This window comes from Pelmatolapia mariae, linkage group LG3_W, assembly GCF_036321145.2.
Source record: "Pelmatolapia mariae isolate MD_Pm_ZW linkage group LG3_W, Pm_UMD_F_2, whole genome shotgun sequence".
Lineage (NCBI taxonomy): Eukaryota > Metazoa > Chordata > Actinopteri > Cichliformes > Cichlidae > Pelmatolapia > Pelmatolapia mariae.
This window is the reverse complement of record NC_086229.1, coordinates 90,038,108-90,059,274: the sequence shown is the minus strand read 5'-3', so window position 1 is coordinate 90,059,274 and position 21,167 is coordinate 90,038,108. Positions and strand designations below refer to the sequence as shown.

At 44.2% G+C, this 21,167-nt stretch overlaps 1 protein-coding gene across 2 annotated transcripts in view; it reads right to left on the bottom strand.

Moving 5' to 3' along the window:
* kirrel1a (kirre like nephrin family adhesion molecule 1a) overlaps positions 1–21,059 on the bottom strand; it is a 32,450-nt gene extending 11,391 nt beyond the window's left edge. For both annotated transcript variants that reach the window (XM_063470241.1, XM_063470242.1), the window contains exons 1-8: positions 20,763–21,059; positions 5,770–5,919; positions 2,251–2,400; positions 2,002–2,159; positions 1,726–1,876; positions 1,249–1,354; positions 879–1,027; positions 566–693 (exon numbers count right to left, since the gene is read on the bottom strand). In XM_063470241.1, coding sequence (XP_063326311.1) covers positions 566–693; positions 879–1,027; positions 1,249–1,354; positions 1,726–1,876; positions 2,002–2,159; positions 2,251–2,400; positions 5,770–5,919; positions 20,763–20,808 — 1,038 coding nt within the window. In that variant the 5' untranslated portion in view covers positions 20,809–21,059. The remainder of the gene's footprint in view (positions 1–565; positions 694–878; positions 1,028–1,248; positions 1,355–1,725; positions 1,877–2,001; positions 2,160–2,250; positions 2,401–5,769; positions 5,920–20,762) is intronic.
* Positions 21,060–21,167: the final 108 nt, after the last annotated feature.

Genomic DNA, 21,167 nt, shown 5'->3' with positions numbered 1-21,167 from the left:
CTTTACTACAATTTATTTTCTAGCTCATAGTTTTTTCCACAAGTCAATATTAAATCATGAAATCATCATCTCCCGATCCTCCATAAAAAATGGTACTTTGTAAACCAGTGAGTGATGTCATGATCACTACACTCATTTTTTACATACAGGTTATTATTTGCAAACACCAACTAAATTTACCATTTCGGGGGGGGGGGGATGCAATAGATGTGAGCAACAAATTACTAATAGTTAACCAGACATTTGTCTACAAACAGATTTGCTAAAATTCAAATTGAAAAGAACTTTATTGACATATTTGAAATATTAAATATTATTAATACCTTTTGCTTATTATAGATTAGGATAGAGTTACTAAATTGGAATCATATTACTATAGACAACAAATCAAAACCTAGTTTCATGTAAGTTATAAATATAAAAGATGGTGTTTGAAAATCTAACATAATGCTTTTCGATGACCGGGCGCTTTTGTAAACACTTGGGAAGAAAGTGTGACCTGTAAAAACAGTGTGAGCACAAGTACAGAGGAAAATGTGCAAAGCGTGGGCTCTTAGCTTCTTACCATGTTTGAACCCTTTTTGAACCAGGTGAGTGTGAGCGGAGGGTTTCCAGCCCATTTGCAGTTGAGGGTCACATCAGAGTCGACATCTACTGTTTTTGGCTGTGGCTCCACCAACAGGATTGGACCGACTGGAGACAGAGATTGAAAGAGAGAGAGAGAGAGAGTAATAATGCAGTAGGACTAAAAGGGGAAAAGCTACTCGGAGAAAAAGAAACACAACAATGGTGTGTTTTATCCCTCTGACTCTGGACCGTAGTGAGTGAAGTGGGCCGCAACTGATTGAACATAGTGAGATGACTACAGTGTGACTCACAGTGAACGTCCACCAAGATGCTGACGTTGGTTTTTCCCACAGCGTTGAAAACAAGACATGAAACCGGCTCGGTGAAGAAGGAGTGGTCGGCCTTGGTGGTGAACACACTTTCCCTGGCACCCTGCAGCACCACGCCGCCCTTAGCCCATCTAGGATTTAATACAGTGCGTTAGATGTACCAAAAAAACCCCGGAAAAACACAAAGTGGAGTAGCATGTGTGACATGAATTGAAACCTAAAATTGTTTCCCTGAGTACACGGAGTGGATTTAAAAGAAACCATAACTTTGTTTGAAACTAAAATCTGTCACTGACTTTGACTTTGTAACGGCTACTTTAAGAAGCATGCTGAAAATGAGAATGAAGCCGACCTGTAGCCCATGATAGGAGGGTTGGCGTGAGCCTGGCAGGTGAAAGTGACTCTGTCCCCTTCTAGGACAGAGCGAGGCTCAATGGACAAAGTCACTATTGGTGAATCTGGAGGAGAGAGAGAGCAAAAGAGACTCACATAAGAGCAGGCCCTAGCACATCTAATGCATGCAGCAATCTGGAGGACAGGCTGATGCAAAATGGCTGCCGCGCATTACTTAATAGCTGCTATAAAAGCTTTTATCTGGTGGCAGATGGTATACATTCAAAATTATGATGCTTGTTCTTTTTTGTCATAAAAATAATAATAATAAAAGTAGCAGGGGGAACAGTCATTATATTTGTGTTTGTCTCTGTAGTAAATATTTGCTGTTAATATATGTATTTATGCTTTAGTCAGGGAATCTGATTCAGATGTGGAATACATTATTTTTTTCTCAGTTTGCTAACTTGTCTGTATTAAGAAAATCACTGCTTACGGTGCACGTTAAGAGTGACGGTTGTGCTTTTGCCAGTGGGAACAGCCAGATTGGTGGCCACACAACTGTAGTTCCTCCCAGTATCGGTGTCAACCGGCTGGATAGGCAGATAGCTCCGTGTGGTCACCCGCTTCCTGTCTGGAAGCACTTCCTGATGATTGGAGGACAGGAAGACAGAGAGAGATACGCACATATGGGAGTGTTAGAACTGCAGATACTGTGTACGTGTGTTCAGTATTTCTGGGCTAATGTGTGGGTTTGTCTTTTTAGGTTTACAGTGATGCTGGCAGCCCCCTCCACAGGTAGACCATCTTTGAGCCACTCGATCATGGAGGGCGGCTTTGCCCCTCGAGACACACAGCTCAGGTTGTAGGACTCCCCTGCATTCAGCAGTACCTCCGGACCCCCATCAATCACTGGGTCGTCTGGGGGGACTGCAGCAGAAGAAGAGCGCAGTTAGAATCAAACGCCGTCTCGCGTGCATCCCATAGTCATGTGCAAAGACACAGATGCACACAAACATACTGAGGACAGTGAGTTTGGCCCTCCTGGACCTCAGGGCAGCATCTGGCGCCTGGCACTCATACAGGGAGTCATCGGACAGATCAGCTGACAGGATTTCCAGGTTGTACTGGCCCAACTCCTGGACCCGCAGCACACGGTACCTGGGCCAGGCTGGGAACACACATACACAAACCAAAGATATAGCTTCACAACAAACAAAGAGTGCATATTATATTATTGCTTGCTTTGTATATCTGTTTAGGGTTCCGGCACATCTGAAAACAATAAAAAGACAAGCAACAGGGACATTTTTAATCTGTATTTCCACTCTTATGTTGACATTTTAGCTGTAGTCTCAAATCTATTCCCACGTATCAATGTTGTCTTGTGTGCTTATGTTGAAGAATTTTATTCATCTGTTATATTTGAACCTTCAAATACTAACTACCCATAGTCACATGCCTCAAGGGCCCAACATATTCTGCAATACCTTGCAGTTTGCTGAAGTTCACGCAGATTTAAATCATCAGATATGTGTCATACGTGAGGTAGAAATTGGACCTTTTAACCATCAGCTTAAAGGACAACAGAGAAAAGCAAGGCCACATGACGTGACTGATTTAAAAAAAAAACAAGCATGCATTCACTTAGTTTCACGATGCGCATGCACAGTAAAACACACACACGAGACACAGCCTTGCAATCTTCCCTTCCCCCATCCAGCATACAACCCAGCTGTGTCACAATACACTATACATTCTCACCATTAGGTGGCATCCCTGCTCTCTTTACCCAGCAGGGGGAAAAGATGAATGCATTATGACAGCAACGTTTTAGAGGACTCAAATCGACTCTAGTCCATGGTGCAGAATTCATGTTTGCTGCCCAGACGTAGTTCACATGTGAAAAAAAAGATCTCTGCTGCAGTTCGCATGTGCAGCCTCTGAACTGAGCCTTGCAGCTCGCCTAACCTTGTGCGTCCTTCTTTCTGCATGCATTTGTGCATGCGTGTGCCTTGTATATGCGTGCATTTGCATGTGAAATGTTGAGGGCGAGAAAGCGTATGAAAAGCCCAGAGAAGCAGGGATGGTGGTGGGGGGCAGAGGGACAGTGCTCCATACACAAACAACACACACACAGTGAGAGTATGTGTGCACTAAGTGGCCAGTGTTCATTCACGTTTTTGTTTTTTGGGGGGGGGTTTTGTTTTTCAAGCTTTAGGCACTAGACTGTTACAGTAATAATATGAATAAACTAAAGTAAGGAGGAATGAGGAAAAGGCAGGACAGACAAGGACAGGCCGAAGGAGAAAGAAATGACAGAAAGGATGACAGAAAGAGGAGGGGATGAAATAAGAGTGTGTCAAGCTAAGGAGAGACGAGCCCGACAAGTTAAAAGAAGAATATGAGAGAGGCCTCAGTGCAACAGTGGCAGCTGAAAGAAGGAGAGCAAAGGAGAAAGAAAGGAACAAGGGATCTTAGATGGGAAGGTCACAAAGGAATAAGATGACAGAGGAGAGGAGAGGAGAGGAGAGGAATAAATGGTGAAACAAAAGTAATCCAGAGCCAAGCAGAAAAAAATGTGTACACTATAAATCGACAACATCTGCAGAAAAACAATAACAACAAATACAAGGCAACAACATGAGACAGATGATGCAGTGCCCCTCTAGACCAATCAGTTAAAAATGTACCCACTTGTTTAGACCAGTAATTGCACAGCCCCAGCATTAGTCCCTTTGGGCTAATCAGTGCAGTTCTGACAATGTTAGAAACAAGCGATGAGATGCATCATTTGCCCCCAAGTTTTGCCCAAGTCAGGCAAAATCAGACTAGGAATCATGTGAGGTAAAAATGGAAACAGTACAGGCAGAGAGCTTCATAACAGAAGCTCTTATATATAGCGATGAATCGACCTTTCAATAAAAATCAGCAGGCAGCTAATCAGTGTCACCCACTGCTAATAATACAGAGGTGGTGATGTTCCTTAGTCAAAATGAAGGGTGTCTACAAAACCTGCCCAAGGGAGTTTAGAAATTCCCATCAAAAAAACTGAAGATATGTGGAGGAAATGGCTAAAAATATCATAAGCTGAAAGATGTACACAGTGTGCCACAACAATCTGATTCCAATTTAATTCTGGTGTATTTATACAGCACCAAATCTCAACAAATCACCTCAAGGTGCTTTGAATCATAATGTAAAGACACTCGCAGGATTCTGGAGAATAGCCCAACAATGAAATGACCCCCTATCAGCCTATACCTGGTCCAGCCTTAACTTTATCAAAAAGGATATTTGTGAGTGTAATAAACAGTAAGTGATGAGACATCTGCGATGGTAGTTAATGTGTCTTTTTTTTTAATATGACAGTATCCTCTTTTATCACTGTGGGAAACTCGCGCAGGCACATCTGTAACCAACATTTTCTCCAGCAAAAACACTTAGTAAGCATTAGATAACACAGTTACAATGAGACAGGCTTTAGTAACACTGAGCGAGAGTGTATCATTCACAATGTGGCAGTGTGTTCTGCTTTATTAACAAAACTCTCAAAGTCCACAAGAGAAACAAAAGCAACAATGTTTCTACCATGCCACAGCATAGACCAGGTGAAAGTCTAACTGCTTTTCTTTAGCATACACAGCATCACACTGAATAGATGATGCTTGGTGGTTACTGTTGGTCAACTAAAACCATTTGAATATGTGGCATTGGGTTATGGAAATTATTACCGGTTTACTTTTAGACAAAGCGATTCATTACCCTATCAAGAAAGTACTCTGCAGATTAATTCATTACAAAAACAAATATCAGTGGCAGTCCTCAGTGTTAACCAGTCCAATTGAAAAACCCTTTCAAGGCCATGATGTTGGAGCCAGGCTTCTAGCAACTTTGTCTTGCTAACTATTTTATTTTGTGAGGCCATCATAGATGGTAGTTTTGTGCTGATGATCACATTTAGCCCAAAGCACAGCTGAGCCTCATATGGCTTTAAAGAACTTTTAATAAAACCTCCAAACTTTAAGAGCGAATCACTGCACTATTTCTATTGGCTTTCAACATGCTATCAAGCTATTCCATAACTGCCCTACTACTCAGACTTTGTGGCAGGTGCAGAAGCTCTCATTAAGGTGGAATTCAGTCATCCCTTTTGCCTTGCATGTACTTTGGTTTGTGCATTTCCAATTTTTGCTGATTGTCGGAAAAAGTCACACAAACAAAACAAAAAGAAATTAAACAATTGTAGCACCTTGATGCCTTCTGGAGTCCCAGTTTTAGCTTGGTGCCATAGCACAGTACAACTTTACCCATGTGCACTGTAAATATTGTAGGCCAGACACCTCATGAATGGAGAATCAGGGGGAAAAAAAGTCCAGACACTATCAAAATTTCTGCTTCTCTAAAGACACAGCATGAAACGTAGCCCGAGAGCTGCTCCGATCCAAAGATATCAGAATCAGCTTTAATAATAAAACAATCTTAGTCACATGCTCAACTGAGTGAAAGAAGGGCCTCGGGAGGCTGTATGATGTCTCACCTCGGAGGTCCTCTCCAATGCCCAGAGCCAAGCCATCTTTGGTCCACTGAACAATGCCAGAATAGTTGAATACAACACAGGACAGGATCACCCTCTGGCCCCGCACCACCGACTGGTCTGCTGGCTCCTGAGAGAATCTCGCTGTCCACACTGGTGGAGAAAACAGAGGGATAAGTTATGGAATTATAAGATATTTTTATGTGTACACTCTAAAGAGAGGCTTAAGTAAAAATCATTTGTGCGAGTGTATCGGCCTATACCTTTTATGGCTAATTGATTCAAACATTATTCTCCCAGCAGCAATGGAAGGCCATAATTACCACGTTTGATCACACAGTGGCTCGTGGGCATTAAGTGAGGGCGCAGGGCAGCAAAGAACAGCGTGGTGAGACAGGGGTGTCAGAAAAGAGCAAATCAGAGCAGAACTGGAGAAGAAAGAAAGAGAAAGAATGAAGTGGAAGAGGCAGTCAACGCTCACTCACGAGAGGAGATCAAACTGACAACTTCAGCCATAGGGTGTCTCACACCCCCTTTTCTCCCTCACTCCTGACTTTTATTTCTCCAAAACTCCCCAATCCTCCCTCTCGTTTCCCTCTTGTTTCTCCCTTCTTCATTCCTGCCTATGAGTCATCTCCCAGGCTTCCACTCCCCAACCAAAACTACAGTGGCTGTCATTGTCTACCACACTCTCTCACTCCAGTTTGTAGCCCACTACCACCATGAGGAAAACGGGTGGGGTGGGGGGGGGCTTCAGCCACTGTTTCATGCAGTACGATGACAAGTTGTAATTAGGTGTCCCCTGAAGACATGGTGCACGTACGATACACGAGAGACAGCCGCTGCAAGATTTGCTTCAAATCTTCAGTCTTTCCATTCGGTCTCTCGCCTCCATTTTTTCCCTCTCTCCCACTTGTTATTTCGAAGAATCTCGTACTGTAGATCATTAACCCACTGCTGCATTGTACACACCCCCCAGCCCCCACCTTCCTCCTCCTCCTTTGCCATTGCCTCTCTTCTTCTGTTCTCTCTCTGTAACGTTGTACGTCCTTTACCCAAATTGCTTCGCGTCACTCCCTGCTTTTGGTGTATATGTATGCATCCCCACTCGCCTCCTTCACTTTGTACATCTATAATTCTGTCTATAACTGTCCTTTTGCTTCCTCCACCCCTCCTTTCCTACAGTGTGTACACACCTCTCTCTTTCTATATACATACATAACGCCGTATATATCCTTTTACCCATAATGCTTTCTATTTCTGTGTTGCTTCTCCTTTGCTGGTTTGAAGGGGGTTTGAGGCGGACTGTCACAACTCATTTATCACATTAAATATCAGCCCTCTAGCACTTTCTCTCTCCCTCTCTTTCTCATCCCCCCATTCACCCATCTCTCTCTCCTCTTGCTTTTTCCCCTCACTCCTTTTTTCTTCACCTTCTGCCATTTCCATCTCTTCTTCTCACTTGTCCACTCCACTTTTTTTTATCACTTGTTTTGCCCTTCTGTTTCCCTTACACCCTCTTTCTCTCTCATTCCCTCACACTTCTCGCTTTGAGCCCTCCAGCGCTTTTCCAAAGGTTTCCATCTCTCTCACTTTTTTTAACAACTGCCATATGCCTCCGCACCCCACCTCCTGCCTCCCCATCATGACCCTCAGTGCCCATCTCTCGCATTCCCCATCCCTTTCACAAACACAGACATGCACTCTCTCCCCATCATGTCATATTTGGTGTGATCTTCAGAGGTACAATATGCCTGATAATACAAAAGAACCCAGTCATGCAAAAAGATTTCTGTACCAATCACAACAATGGCTCCTGACAGTGCAGCACATTAATATTCTGAAGATAAAGGAGGTGTGCAAGGATACACGGTGAAAAGGGAATTGGATGCAGATGGAGCTTTGCAGCATGCATACCTAGAATAATTCAGTGTGTTGCCCCAAAAAACATATATTCTAGTCCTTAATTTGCTCCCTGAGGAATACCCCAAAGAACTAAATCGATGAATTAAGATTAAAAAAAGATGACAGAGCAAAAGTGAGTGGCCATGAGAAGTTGGGAGTAAAATGTTCTTAGTTAAAGGCTTTTAACTAAGAATAATGAAAAGTCATCTCTCAGTAGTGAGCAAGCACATTAGTCCAAAGCTACATGATCCTCCTAATGGGCACTCAATACAAGCTTGACTCACTGTGTTGAGATAAATAAGGAACTTGTGATTGCTGTCTAACACTAACAAATCAACATGAAGCATTTCTCAAACTAGAATCTACATCTGTCTGTTTTGAAAATAAAAGAACATCAATTCTTAAAGGGCCTGAAATCATCCTCCAATATCCTCTTACCGTAAGCAACAGATTCCTCATTAACACACACACAAACACGTTTGTGTTATTTGCATTATTAAAGATTCGTATCCATTTTTTTCTCTGTATGCTGCCTGATTGATTGAAGTGGGTGCAGCTTCGTTGGAAAAAAACTTATGTTACATACTCCTGTGCACGCAATGCCAGATTAATGTTCTTTTTAGATCTGTTTGTTTTCTAACAGGCTTTCATTGCTGTGATTTAAAATCAAGCAAAGTTGCAAGCTGCACAGTCAAATCAATGTGCTCAAACCAAGCAGAAGCCACTGCGAGTGAAAAATGAACCTGAAAAATTAAGTGCCCGCAGTTCCTCCCATCAGGAGGCTGGTTCTAAAACACTGACGGTATATAAAAGATGGATGTAGCTTCCAGGTTCTGAAAACCTGCATTATCACTAATGGGCTACAGTTATAGACTCCTTACATAGACTCCTTACATAAAAGGCTTGTACTAGTACAAAGGTCTATGGGTAAACTAGGGTATACTGATTGGCTAATGACTAGCAATTTGCAAGTTATTAAGCAATGAAAACGGGGCGTTCCCCAGTTTCACAGTCGGATTCACATCATATCCGGTTTGAAAAAACCAAGACGTTTAAGAAAAGCCAAGAAAAGATCTAGGCTTCACAAAAGAACCAGTGAGTAAAATCAGTGTAACAGTGGTTACATCCATCTTTTGTATACATGTTCCAAAATGGAATTACTCAGCTGAATTTCTTGTGCAATAAATCTATTTGCTGAAAACGTCTGCTTTAGTTTTGGTGAGTAAAAGTAAAATAGGTACTTATGTCTGCAGTGTAGCCACACAGCCAAAAGAGTACCAAAAGCTGCAGACTAAGCTAGATGCTCTTAGATATCCTGAAACTCCGCGTTCTTGTCCAAATATATTTACGTTTGGCTCCAGGAAAAAAAGACAACCTGATAGCAACCAAAATACTGCCATCAAGACTTCAGGAGATTTCATAAAAAAGTCTGTACAGTCTATTGTACAGACAAAAAACACAGCAGGGATAACAAGTCTCAGTGGGATTGTCATTATGAACAACGTCTTCGTTTCCATTGGAAATAAAGAAATGCTGATTGCAGTGCGTTGGTGTGGCATGCTCTCTTTGCACAAGATAAATCAAAGGAGTGGCTGGAATCTGTTTCTCATACGCCGGATCTAATGAGATGGTACAGTGGGTAAAGATCCAGTGTGCCTTGAGCAGTTAATGTAAATAAAACATTAATGCAGAGGTGATTAAGGTAGAAAAGGAATAATTAGCTTGGATATTGCCTGCCATTACAAAAAAAGATCATTGTCGATGGCAGATTTTTGATGGTAGATCTGTCCTTTAATTTTCCTGCATGCACCCCAATTAAATGAAAGTTGCACTTTTCTAAAGCTAATTACTGGGATGCGGAGTGTGGATTTATAGCGTCTTAAAAAGCGTGACAAGCCTTTCTCAGTTATACATGGTGTAAAGAGAGTTTATCTGGGTTTAAACTACCCCGCAACCTCGACAGTAGCCTGAGGGCAAGTAAATCCTTCCTTCCACCACCTCTGCTACGCTAGCTGAAGGTATTCCCTCAGTAAACCAAAAACATAATCCAAACTGAATACTCCTGAGTGGAGGCTACACAATCTGCAGAGAAAACACCCATGCAAAGGCTGAAGACTGAAAACACTGACTCATTTAAACATGTGCTCATCGCCTTCTGATTTCCATATTACACAGTTAACACTTGTCAACATGAGTGTATGTCCTCGTCTCTGTGTGTTTAAAGAAGGAAATCTACAAGCGGCGAGTAGCCAGAGTGAAGGAAAGACAGGAGAGTGCATGCAAGAGAGCTTGTATTCTCTCATTATGTGGGTTATGCTGCAGTGACAAATTTAGAGTGTGTCCTGATTTCCTTGAGTCACCGATCCCCAAGACACCACCGGGAGACTCCGAGCACCCTGTCCCCACACAAACTACGGTCACAAAGGGATGCGACCACATGCACATGCTTGCAGTCACACACGCGCACGCACACAAATAGGCTGCAAGGATGACCTAACCTTCGCCACATGGGCAAACCATTTCCTGTCAACACACACATAAACACAACCACTCAAAACCCCAACCATATAATTGACACACAGAGGCGGTTTCCTGAACATGGATCACACCACAGCTTGGCGTAAACCATGAAGCCAGCGGCGCATCTTCATTTCCACTGGGAATGGGTCTCGGTTTGGTCTGGGATTAAGTACAGCCCTAGCCAAAGTTTGGAAAGGGATTAGGATTAATCTGGGGCTAAGGACAACAGCCCCTTGCAGACACTGAGACACCAACCTCTGCTTGTCAAAGCACAGACAAAGCCAAAGGCGAGCGCATGCTGCCTCGTCGGGTGACTCACCAAAAGCATGGCCACACATCGCCACAGTGTGAACTACTACAGCAGTTTAGCCCGGGAGCACCTCTCGCACCACGCAACGGTGTTTTAATAGCAAGGTAATGAACCATCCATTTGAAAATCACTGAAAAGGTTTATGCGTGCAAAGACGTTCAGAGCTATTTTTAGCGAGTGTGCTCCTTATACGTCCCCCATTTCTGAAACTGCCGCACATTCTGCTGTTAGATGGCGACTGTCAAAACTTGTTTGCACCTTTTAAACACACGTTTGCCTCACCTCAGTGGGATATGAGACAAAGCTGGAAGTGATGCCATGCAATCCACAGTTCTGGCAAAGGCTTGACTGGTGGCATTCAGTCTCATTGAATTAGATGCTATTAAATAAAAAGCCATTTGTATGGATTGTTATGCATCGATCTAATTATCTTTGTGTCTGGCCCCCTCCCCGTACCCCTCCGACAAAGTCCCCCTGCCTTCCTCTCCCTCGCTCTCCTCCAGCCAATCCCCCGCCTTGGCTGGATCACGGACTTGCGTCACCATAGCAACAGCTGACGTGTAAAGTAACTGCCCAAAAAAAGTTTTCTGTACAAACGCGTCTACGAGCGCACCCGCGTATGTGCATCTGTGTGTCTGATGAAACCCTCCCTCGTGCTTGGTACACCCATTTTCCTGAAAAAACATTTTTCAATGACCTCATCCTCCCTCCACCTATTCAATTAATAGCCAGACGGCTACGCTGGGCTCTCATTATTTCTCTCTTTCAGCCCTCACTCCCTCTCTGTTCGCCGTTAATCAATCCCCTCTAAATTGATTCTGTTATCTCTCTAATTCCATATCGCCGCCGTGTGTGGCCGATGCGTTGGTGCTATGGAGGGGCTGCCGAAAATGAGATGCAGGAGCGGGAGAACAAAGAGACGGCGAGGTCCACAGACTCCGAGCTGTGAAGTGTGATGGAGGATGACATCATTGTTTCAGGACAAAGTTGCAGCCATAGGAGTCGCACTGGCTCACCCTCTCGCTGTTTGCTGTATATAGCATACATGTAGCTGTGTGTGTGTCGCTCCGTACATGCTCTGTGATCATATTTGTTTTTTCTTCCTGAAAAACTGACTTGGATATATGAGGTTTTAAAGCCCTACCGCACCGTGTAAAAATACTCAAACTATGTAGCCTACATACATTTTTTAAATTTACTCTATATGCGATGAATGGCAAGAATTATTAATTACATTAAATAAATATATTTATTCAATGTATTTATTAATTGTCTCTGTGTTAGGTCAATAAAATATACTCATGTCTGAGTCTATGGTGATTCTTTAAAATTACTTATTTTTTTCAAACAATAAGCAGGGAAGCACCTGTTGTGTATTTCTGAACCCACATCAGTGTTTAAGATATTGAAATAACATTGTGTGTTTGTTTTTACTCACCTCATTTATCCCCATCTCGTGCCACTGAAATATAATAAGTATTTTTATGTCTTTTTTTGGTTCTTCATCAACCCTTCTTCAAAAGTTTTGCCAGCACAAAATGTATGTGATGCAAGAGATGAAACGTCTTGTCGTCTAAAGCACTTTGAGTGCTTGAGGAAAACTGCCATATAAATCCTGGTCTATTCCATTGCTACATTTCCACTGAGGGGATGTGTATACCAAAGCATGTTTTTGGCCGATCTAGTAAGTGCTTTTCAGGCACATGGAGGCAGCAGTAGACCCACTCAACAGTGACATTAACATATCCTTCAATCTTATTCAGCACTGTTACAAACAGGATGTGACGTTTGGTTGGTATAGAATTTGCCTTCCTCCCCTCACTGTGATTGGACATCTGAGTAAAAAATGATAGTCATAACCCAAATTAATAATCTCCCATGGCCTGACAGGAGATAATCAGCTCACCGTGCTCTTTTTATACTAACTGAGTGATCTGCTTCCATGAAAACTCAGTTTGGTAAGGAAATTGCTAAATAGCCCCGTAAATTGAAGTCTCCATTCTTTTTGCTGAATTGAGCTAGAGACTAGCATATGAAGTCCTGTGTAGACCTGGTCAATATTAAATACCATGAAGCAAAGCACCAGTTGCACACACAACTCTTCAAACATATCTGTAGTCACCAGTTGTTGGACTGGCAATGTCAGATTGGCAAATTGGGTAAAAACATATCACCCAAACCTAGCGCAGACAGATTCGGTTTATCCTCAAACCAAACCCTGATACTTAAGCAGCTGAACGCCTCCATTTTTAAATAGTTTATTTCTATAGCACATTTTACCCCGCAGTGCTCAGATTGTTTCAAATATTAAAATTAAAGACTAAAACAAACCTTCCACTATCAAAACTACTATCAATTAATGTCTAATTGATAAATCAGCCAAAGCTTTTAGCGCTAACTCAAGTGTATTCACGTTCTCCATTTATTTAGCTGGCTGTGGGAACTCTACCACCTGTGCCTGTCTTCTTTCAACAACATGGCCGCCTGGCAGGATGGCCATAATAACCCATCACCATGGTGACGGCGCTATAGGAACAAGCAAGTCACATAGATGGAGAGAGGCAGCGAGTGAAAGGAGGCGACCCGCTGCGCCTGCTGACACCATGTCAGTCAAACACAAAGGTGTCTCCTGGAGGTGGGGACGGAGCACAGGGAAGATTAGGGCAGAGGGGAGAGAGAACAGAAAGACTCAGAGACTCCTTCCTTTGTTTGCCGCATTGTCTGCCCGCTCACTCCTTTCCTCTGTCACCTTACCTAGCCGTCCCCCCCCTTACTTGCAGTTAGCGACCCCTCTCTTTCTTCCTCTCTTTTGTGGCCATGCCCCTTCCTCATTGCTTATTCACTTTCTTTTGTGTGGCAGGCATCTTACTTAAAAATTATTACTCCTTCTCCCCTCCACCTTCCACCTTATCCCCCCCTCGGTTTTTTGCCTTTCTATCTCTGTGCACATCGTTCTTCTTCTGGAGGCAGGTTTATTTGGAAATAGCAGGTGGAGAGGGGGGTGAAAATTATTCCTCGGTCTTTGTTTGCCCGTTTTTGATACAACTGTGAGCACACGTGCTCCTGTGAAGGTGTGCAGAGTCGTTTTCTATGAATATTTGCGCAGGGAAAGTGTGCGTGTGCCACCCTTCCATTCTCTGGGGCTCCTCTCATACATTTCACATCTGAAGAGCTTTATTTGTACCAAACCTCTGTTACAGACATTGTTACCATGGCTACAGCCCAGTGAGGACCACTGACACAATGATAGACACAGTGGCCATGGCAACCCTATGATCACTAGTGGGTAATATGATAATTCACGGATGAGGCTTCTGACACATTACGGCCACATGAATATGCTCAATCGCTGGAAAGCCGGCCTGTCGCTGGTAATCCACAAGCCTTTGTGCGGCCAGCGTGCCGAGCGACTGACAAAAGATACTCTGCTGTAACCAAGGGTGAGCAGAACTAACAATAGCTGTCCTCTGGATAAGCTGGAACAAGAGGATACATACATATCAAGCTGCTACTCTGCAGATATGCACTGTGTAGCTTGCGCCACATGGGTCGCCACCAAATTCAACTGGCACAATCAATATCATAATGAACCTGTGATTCCCAGCAGTGGTTCCACATTGACGATAGTTAGCAGCCACACTGCCTCCGAAATCCTCGTGATCGGGCAAGCAGGCAAGGTCCCTCAATCCACCTCGTGTTACAGTATGGTGCAGAGACAGAATCCAGCAAGACTATTTTACAAGCAGCATCCCATCAATAAATCACCCCTTCCAAGGTCTGCTTTAATTCAATCCAGAGCAATCTAATTTTATTGGTATGTACTGTAGCCTCTTGCAATGTCATCTGTCAGTAAAAGCATCCCATAAAAGCTGGGGGCCTTGACCTGCTAGAGTGTAATAATATTCATACATACCCCCACCCCCTTCCCCCCTGTCCAATATCACCTCCAGTGTCTCGTGTCTCTTTGAAAAGAAAGCTTGTTTGTTAACAGCAGATACCAAAACACACTAGAAAGCGAGGGTTTCTGGGATGAGGATAAGAAATACAGAAAATGATTTTCACAAAAGCAAACATCTGTTTTTTTTAACTCACTGATCTGTATCATAGCTTTCTACGTGGGCCAAATATTTGTGTTAGGCAATATGTTGCAATGCAGTTGGAACGGAAAACTTAAAAAATAACACAATTTTTTAAAAATTAAAAATCACTCCCACCAAAAGACAACAAAACAAATGGTGGCCAACTCAGCAAACTTCAACAGCAAGATGTTGAGCTGTTCCACAACTGCAGTCGACTCATAGTTTACTTACCTAGTCAGATTCTTAAGATGACATACAAAAAATGTCAAATATGATGCAAAAGCATGGAAGAAAAAAATAAAACAAAACAGCAATAGACTTTGTCAACAGCTGGTGTATTCCCCAAAACTGTAGTGCACTTGTGTTTTTGTTCTTTTTAACTCGTTCCAGTTAGAGAAAATGATTTAATAACGCAGTGGTGTTTTAAACAGTAGCACATTTCACCTTTTTGCCAACAGTTTGGAAAAGACACATTCCAGCTTTATCACATTATCAGTTTGTTGTGGAAGAACTTTGACCAGCCTGCACAGAACCCTCCATCCAATCAGCTGCACCCCCCACCTTTGGGATAAACTGGAGGATCGCCAAACATCGCCCAAGATCTTGAGGAAAGATTTCCATAAAGCAGGGGTGGGGGGGACTCCAGGCTTCAAGGATCGGTGTCCTACAGGTTTTAGATGTGTCCTTGATCCAACACAGCTGATTTAAATGGCTAAATTACTTCCTCAACATGTCTTGAAGTTCTCCAGAGGCCTGGTAATGAACTAATCATCTGATTCAGGTGCGTTGACCCAGGGTGAGATCTAAAACCTGCAGGACACCGGCCCTTGACGCCTGGAGTTCCCCACCCCTGCCCTAAATTGTTGAAGTCCACGTACTTTTGGCTATGCAGTGTGTCTTCATATAAACTTGTGATGACTTGGCAAAATGTAAATTGGGTTAATCTGCTTCTAAGAACTTGGGCACACTGGGTTATGGTAAACGCAGCCTTGAGGGTAGAGCATTAAGTTGGCAGCTGTAGTCTGACAAAAATAAAGCATGCGCAGAACATTGTTTTAAGGACTCGACTCTGAAGCCATTGATGATTATTATAACTAAAAGACGGCTCATTATTTGCAGTCCACAACATTTTAGCCTGCAGGCTGTTATAGTCCATGACATGAGGACAGCGAGCGTTGCTGTGCTGTGGTAACCGATTTAGTTGGACGGCTGACCCTAATGCTTTTATCATAAAGGAAAGATGGATGGAACAAGTCAAATCTCTCTGTCTCTCTCTCTCTCAGACCCTGTCCCTGCTGAGGAGCAGAAACTGGGAGAGCAGAGAAATGAAGTGACATCATCAGCGTAGGCCACATTCCTGAAGAGGGAGGGGGTGAGGAGGAGGAGGAGGGGGAGAGAGGGAAGAAGAGGAGGAGGAGGAGAATGTCCCAAAACTTTTGAGGTTACAGGACCCGCACCCCCCAAATACACAGACACACTAACACGCTCTCCCTCTGTGTGTGTGCGTGTTTTCTAGCACACATTTCTTTGTGTGATAAAGTACATGGGCTCCTCTTCCTCATCATGTGCTCCCTGTTTTAATTCATGTGCTTCTCCTCCTGTCCCCTCCCCCCACTGCCTCCCCGACTCATACACTCTTCCCCCCACCCCCACCCCCCCACCCCGTCTCTTTCTCTCTCCACCGACCAGAGGAATGCAAGAACCACATCTGGAACTTATTAGAGAGCGAGCAAGAGAGAAAGGGGAAGATGGAAAGAGAAGAAGTAATGGTGGTGGTGGAGGTGGGGAGGGGAGGGGAGTGAAACAGGAAAAAAAAAAAAGAAGTCCAGGAGGGGACAGAAAGCGAGAAAGAATGAACTTTGGTAAGCAGAAAAGGGATCACGCTGAGACAGAAAGTCAAAGACGAGCAGAAAAGAAAGTTAACGGCGACACCGGCTAATGGCAATTAACCTCAGTGGGGACGGAGCGGGGGAAGCGCTCGGCTGGCAACTCATATGTGGGTTCAATCAGTTGTGATTCCAGCGCAAATGTAGCCTTTGAACCGGACTCGACCATATTCTGTGTGAATGAGCAGCTTCGCTGTCCCCACTGAGGGAGCAGTCGAGCCTGAGTAATAGTCCCTTTCTCTATGCCGCTGGCCTCCCGACCACTCCTCCTCCTTCGTCCTGGTCCCTCTCTCCTCACTCCCGGCTCGCTTTTCTTTTCATCCACAACCTCGTCCTACACTACAACACTGCCCCGCCACCCACCCACCTCACCACCTCTAAAACAAACAAAAAAAAGAGTGCAATCACTCTCGATTCCTGCTTCACCCACCTGCCCAAAGGACGACCCCCCCTCTCTCTGCCCCCATTCCTGCCTTCCAAAAGTTTGGGGATTTTTTCTATTTTTTTTTCCTGTAACCCCTCCATCACCTCAAATTGTTTCTTGCTACAGAAATGTGGCTGTGCCGTTTTGGAAAATAACAAGGCCAATAGATTCAGTCAGATGTGATAAAGTGTTCCTCTCTTGCTTGGGGGACTGTGCATAAAGAAACATTTTTAAGGGGAAGGTTTTTTTTCTTTTTTCTTTTTATAACTTGTATGCCGCCGGCCTGTCAAACACAATCAGATTATGAGGCCTTTAAATCCTGGGGCTTCACTTGAGGAACATTTACGTGCATAGCTGCTGAGGATGCTTGCAAGTAAGCGCGCCCGCTTTTGACCGAATTCATCTCGGACCACAAGTCTGACGGCGAATTATCCAACTACATACTTCTGCGAGGTTTTCTGGATCATCCGAGAGCACGCGAGTACGTTCCTCCTCCCGAGCGCCACTTGAAAAAACATAATAGGACACTCGTGTCCAGAGGAATGCCCTTAAACAAACATATCAACTGAGAGAAGCAATCAACATGTCACACATTGACAAACACCCGCGGGGGACAGAGATGCCAAGAATTTCTTGATTGAATGGAACCCAATGGGGAACAACGGGCGTACATGTACATTATATTACAGCTGGTTCAGTGATTGCTTTCAGTGGCTAATGTCAATTAGAGATGCTTTTTTGGTAAATAGGCTTCATTCGAATCACATAAAAACCATGACCCCAATTCGCATATTAACAGTGGGATGCAGCAGAGCTATATCTTTGCTCACTGGGATCAAAATTAAAAACAGACTTCTGCCTCGCTACATACAGTCTGTCACTCCGGATCTACACTCTGAGCCAGAGAGGGCTCAGTATAGGGCTGGGAAAAAAATGGTTCGTTAGCCTCAAAAACCGTAGCAGCGAGCTTTCAAAAAGCATCATATCGCTATAAATAGTTGTGTAAAGTGGTAATCCACTTGGAGGACAAGTTTCTGTAGGTGGAACTTTTATTCTTCATCAGTTACTAGTGCTGCTCTCTCTTTTTTTAATTTCCCGTAGCCATCATCTGAGTCGAAACAAATGAATCGCTTCATTTTGTGGCAAACTTTTGATCCCTGGATGTTTTTTTCCTAGTATGCATTCATGAGCTAAAAAGTGAGGCTTGTCTATGTGAGATCAGCCCAGACTAACTACAGAATCCTTCTTTTATTTGTTGTGAGGACAATAAAAAAACGCCATATGTTGTGTGATATGGGATATTCCCATGCTAATGAAAAAGAAACCATGCCTGAATCAGAGATGAGAAATCTGTGAATTTATTCAGAGGGAGGAAATGCCACAGATTATTACTGGCAAGAATGTATGTAATGTTGTAAATCAGCAGTTTTAACAGAGTGTTTTAGCACCACACTGGATTCTTTATGAGCCTTTCCCAATTCTTCATTTTTATTTGAGCTATTACAGCCCACTTTGAGTCATTAACATATCGCAGTTGAACCACTGCTTCTCTGATCAAACAACCCCTGAGGAACCCTTCTTTCTCTGGGTGTAAAATCCCCTCTGAGTGTGTCTGACTCTTCCAGCATGTGAATATTTTCTTAGCTGAGGACAACACAGGAATCCGTCTGAGGTCTGTGATTCACAGCCTGGCTGTGTGATTCAGGGCTGGAGAGTACAGTACAGGCAGCAGCAGCTCGTGGCTTGGATGTGCACGAAAGGACAGAGGCTGACAAATGGTACACCTGCACTGGAGCCTTTGTCCGAGTCAGCATTTCAGGCCCGGGGTCTGGCTATAGGTGCAGTGCTGCAAGTCCAACCTCGGGGCTTGAACGCTCATTAGTAAGTTAAAGGAGCGAGTTCGCAATGATTGATTATGCAGTAACATTTAACAGCAGCATTAATGGCAGCGCTTGCTTAGGACTTATTACTAGGCTGGTATGTGGATACAAGGCTGGGATCCTGAATCAATCACTCCTGCTGCTAGTACAGACAAACTAACGCTTGCATTGACTTTAAATACCTTAGAACATTCTGATATTCCAAAGCTTTAATTAGCTGCTCCACTAATAACCATCCAATCATTAACACTAGCAGGCAATTATATGTGAGCAAATTGCAGGCTATGGAATACTGTTTTACCCATCTAATGAAGAGATAAGAGTGGGGATCAGAAGCAAAAGAAATTGTGCTCCCAAACCGAAAGCAACTGTTATCTCTTTGGAGGTGATATGAATTCCAGCTCTTTCTGGATTATGTCAACTCCTCTTCTGTTTTTGTAGCCCAGTGCAAATTTCTTTTTTAAATCTCTGGGCAACATTTGAGCCCTCATGTACGGCCCTGCTAATCACGTCTCGGGGAGAGCCTTCAGAGAGCAGATATCTCCTGGTTTGAGAGCACAGTGTGGAGTAATAATGGATTATACAGCTGTAGCAGACAATGGGACGCAGGGCTTCACACATGTAAAACAGGCTGCGAGCAAGTGTGTCTCATGCACATTCAGTCATGTGGACTGAATGGTTTATGAGGGGGGAGAAATGGGAACGGCATGTGACAGTAACAAGGGGTCAGGGTGGCGATGAGGGGGGATCGATGGTGGTGCTGCCGCATCGGTTGGCAAATATGTAGACGAAGACGAACCTGCTCCCTAGTACGTGTACATCCTCGCGTGCTTATGTGAACCCTCAGCAGCACTTACTGGGTGGATGCTGAGCAGAAGCAAAAAAAAAAATACAAAGCCTGGCAGACTAGGTGACATCATCCTTTTCTATACCTTCCTTTCCTCCAAACACGCCCCCTACCTATGATGAAGTGGTCTCCTGGCCGCCCAGCAGCCAGCATTGCATTACTCCCCGGTCATCCAAGGTGAGGGAAGGGGTGTGTGTGTGTGTGTGTATGTGTGTGTGTGTGTGCGGGGGGGTCTGCTGTGGCTGTGCAATCACAAAGACACACAGATATGCCTCAATCAAACAGGTAGCTTAGAGAAATTATCCTCTCCTCATCCTCCTTCAGCCTCCTGTTTCCTAGCAACTCAGCTACAGCTGTGATTATCATAAGCCAATAGCATACCTGGCACCCCACAGGTACGGTGTGTGTGTTGGTGTGTTGGGAGGGGGTGCAGATGCATGGCGGCTACTGCTGTTAAATGCACAAAGGACGCCAAAGGAGAGGGTGAAATGGATGAGGCGCACAGGTAGAGCAGGAGAGAGGTGTGTGTGCGCGAGGCAGACAGAGGGGAAACGGGGGGGGAGACGGCTGCCTCTCAGCACAGAGGATCACTACAGGAGATGGTGGCAGAGCTCTCATTGACTGACACGCCATTCAGAGGCGATAGCAGCGTGGAAGTGCTGCTGGCATGTAGAGCAGCGCTGGTCAATCACTGTCATTCCCGTCACGTCCTCAGCGCCTCACAACCCGTCTGAGTAACGGCGCTGGCAGTTTGTCAAATACGCAAAAGGTCATTTAGGCCGGTGAGCGCGCGCCACACCAGTCATGTTCAAGTTAGACGCACGCGCGCACACAATCGAACGCCTGTAGTCGCACGCCAGATGCGCGCGACAATAATCCTAAAAAAAAGAGTGTAATTGCCGCGGTGCAGTCACACGCGCGCGCGCTCTGCGTGCTCGTACGCAGCTACACGCGCTCACAAGGTGATCCATCGCTGCGGTTCATATGGGAATGAAATCATATCAGATCCCCTCTCGTTAGTTTCTACACACACAGTAAAAATTAACGACAGGCTCCGTGTGCACTGAGCTTAATGTACACACACACACACACACACAAACATTTGAGTTATTCGAGCTCGAAAGAAAGAGAAAATGTAGTCTTACCAGTTTGAAAACTCAGCACCAAACTCAGGAGGAGCAGCCTCTGCATGGTTCAGCCGACCAATAAGTCCGTTATTGGCTCAAACCTCCGTGAGGACAGCATCAAAAAGCGGGAGTTTACAGGACTTTGACGGTAATTACAGACAGAACAATAATCCTCTGGCGTTGTCCCTCCTCGTCTCCCCCCTTACTAGGCTTGCACTGGCTCGAGTTTTATACCATTTCACTGCTTTTTTTTCTTTACCTCTCTCCTGCTCTCTCAAGCGACAGTCCGTTTTCTACTACACCGAGGCTCTAAGCGAGCGGCAACTACAAACCTTACTTCCGGTTAGAGCGTCAAAACAAAATAAAATTCGAAGCAGGCGGTTTTAAGTAGCTATGTCATTGCTTCCTAAGCATTTACTCAGA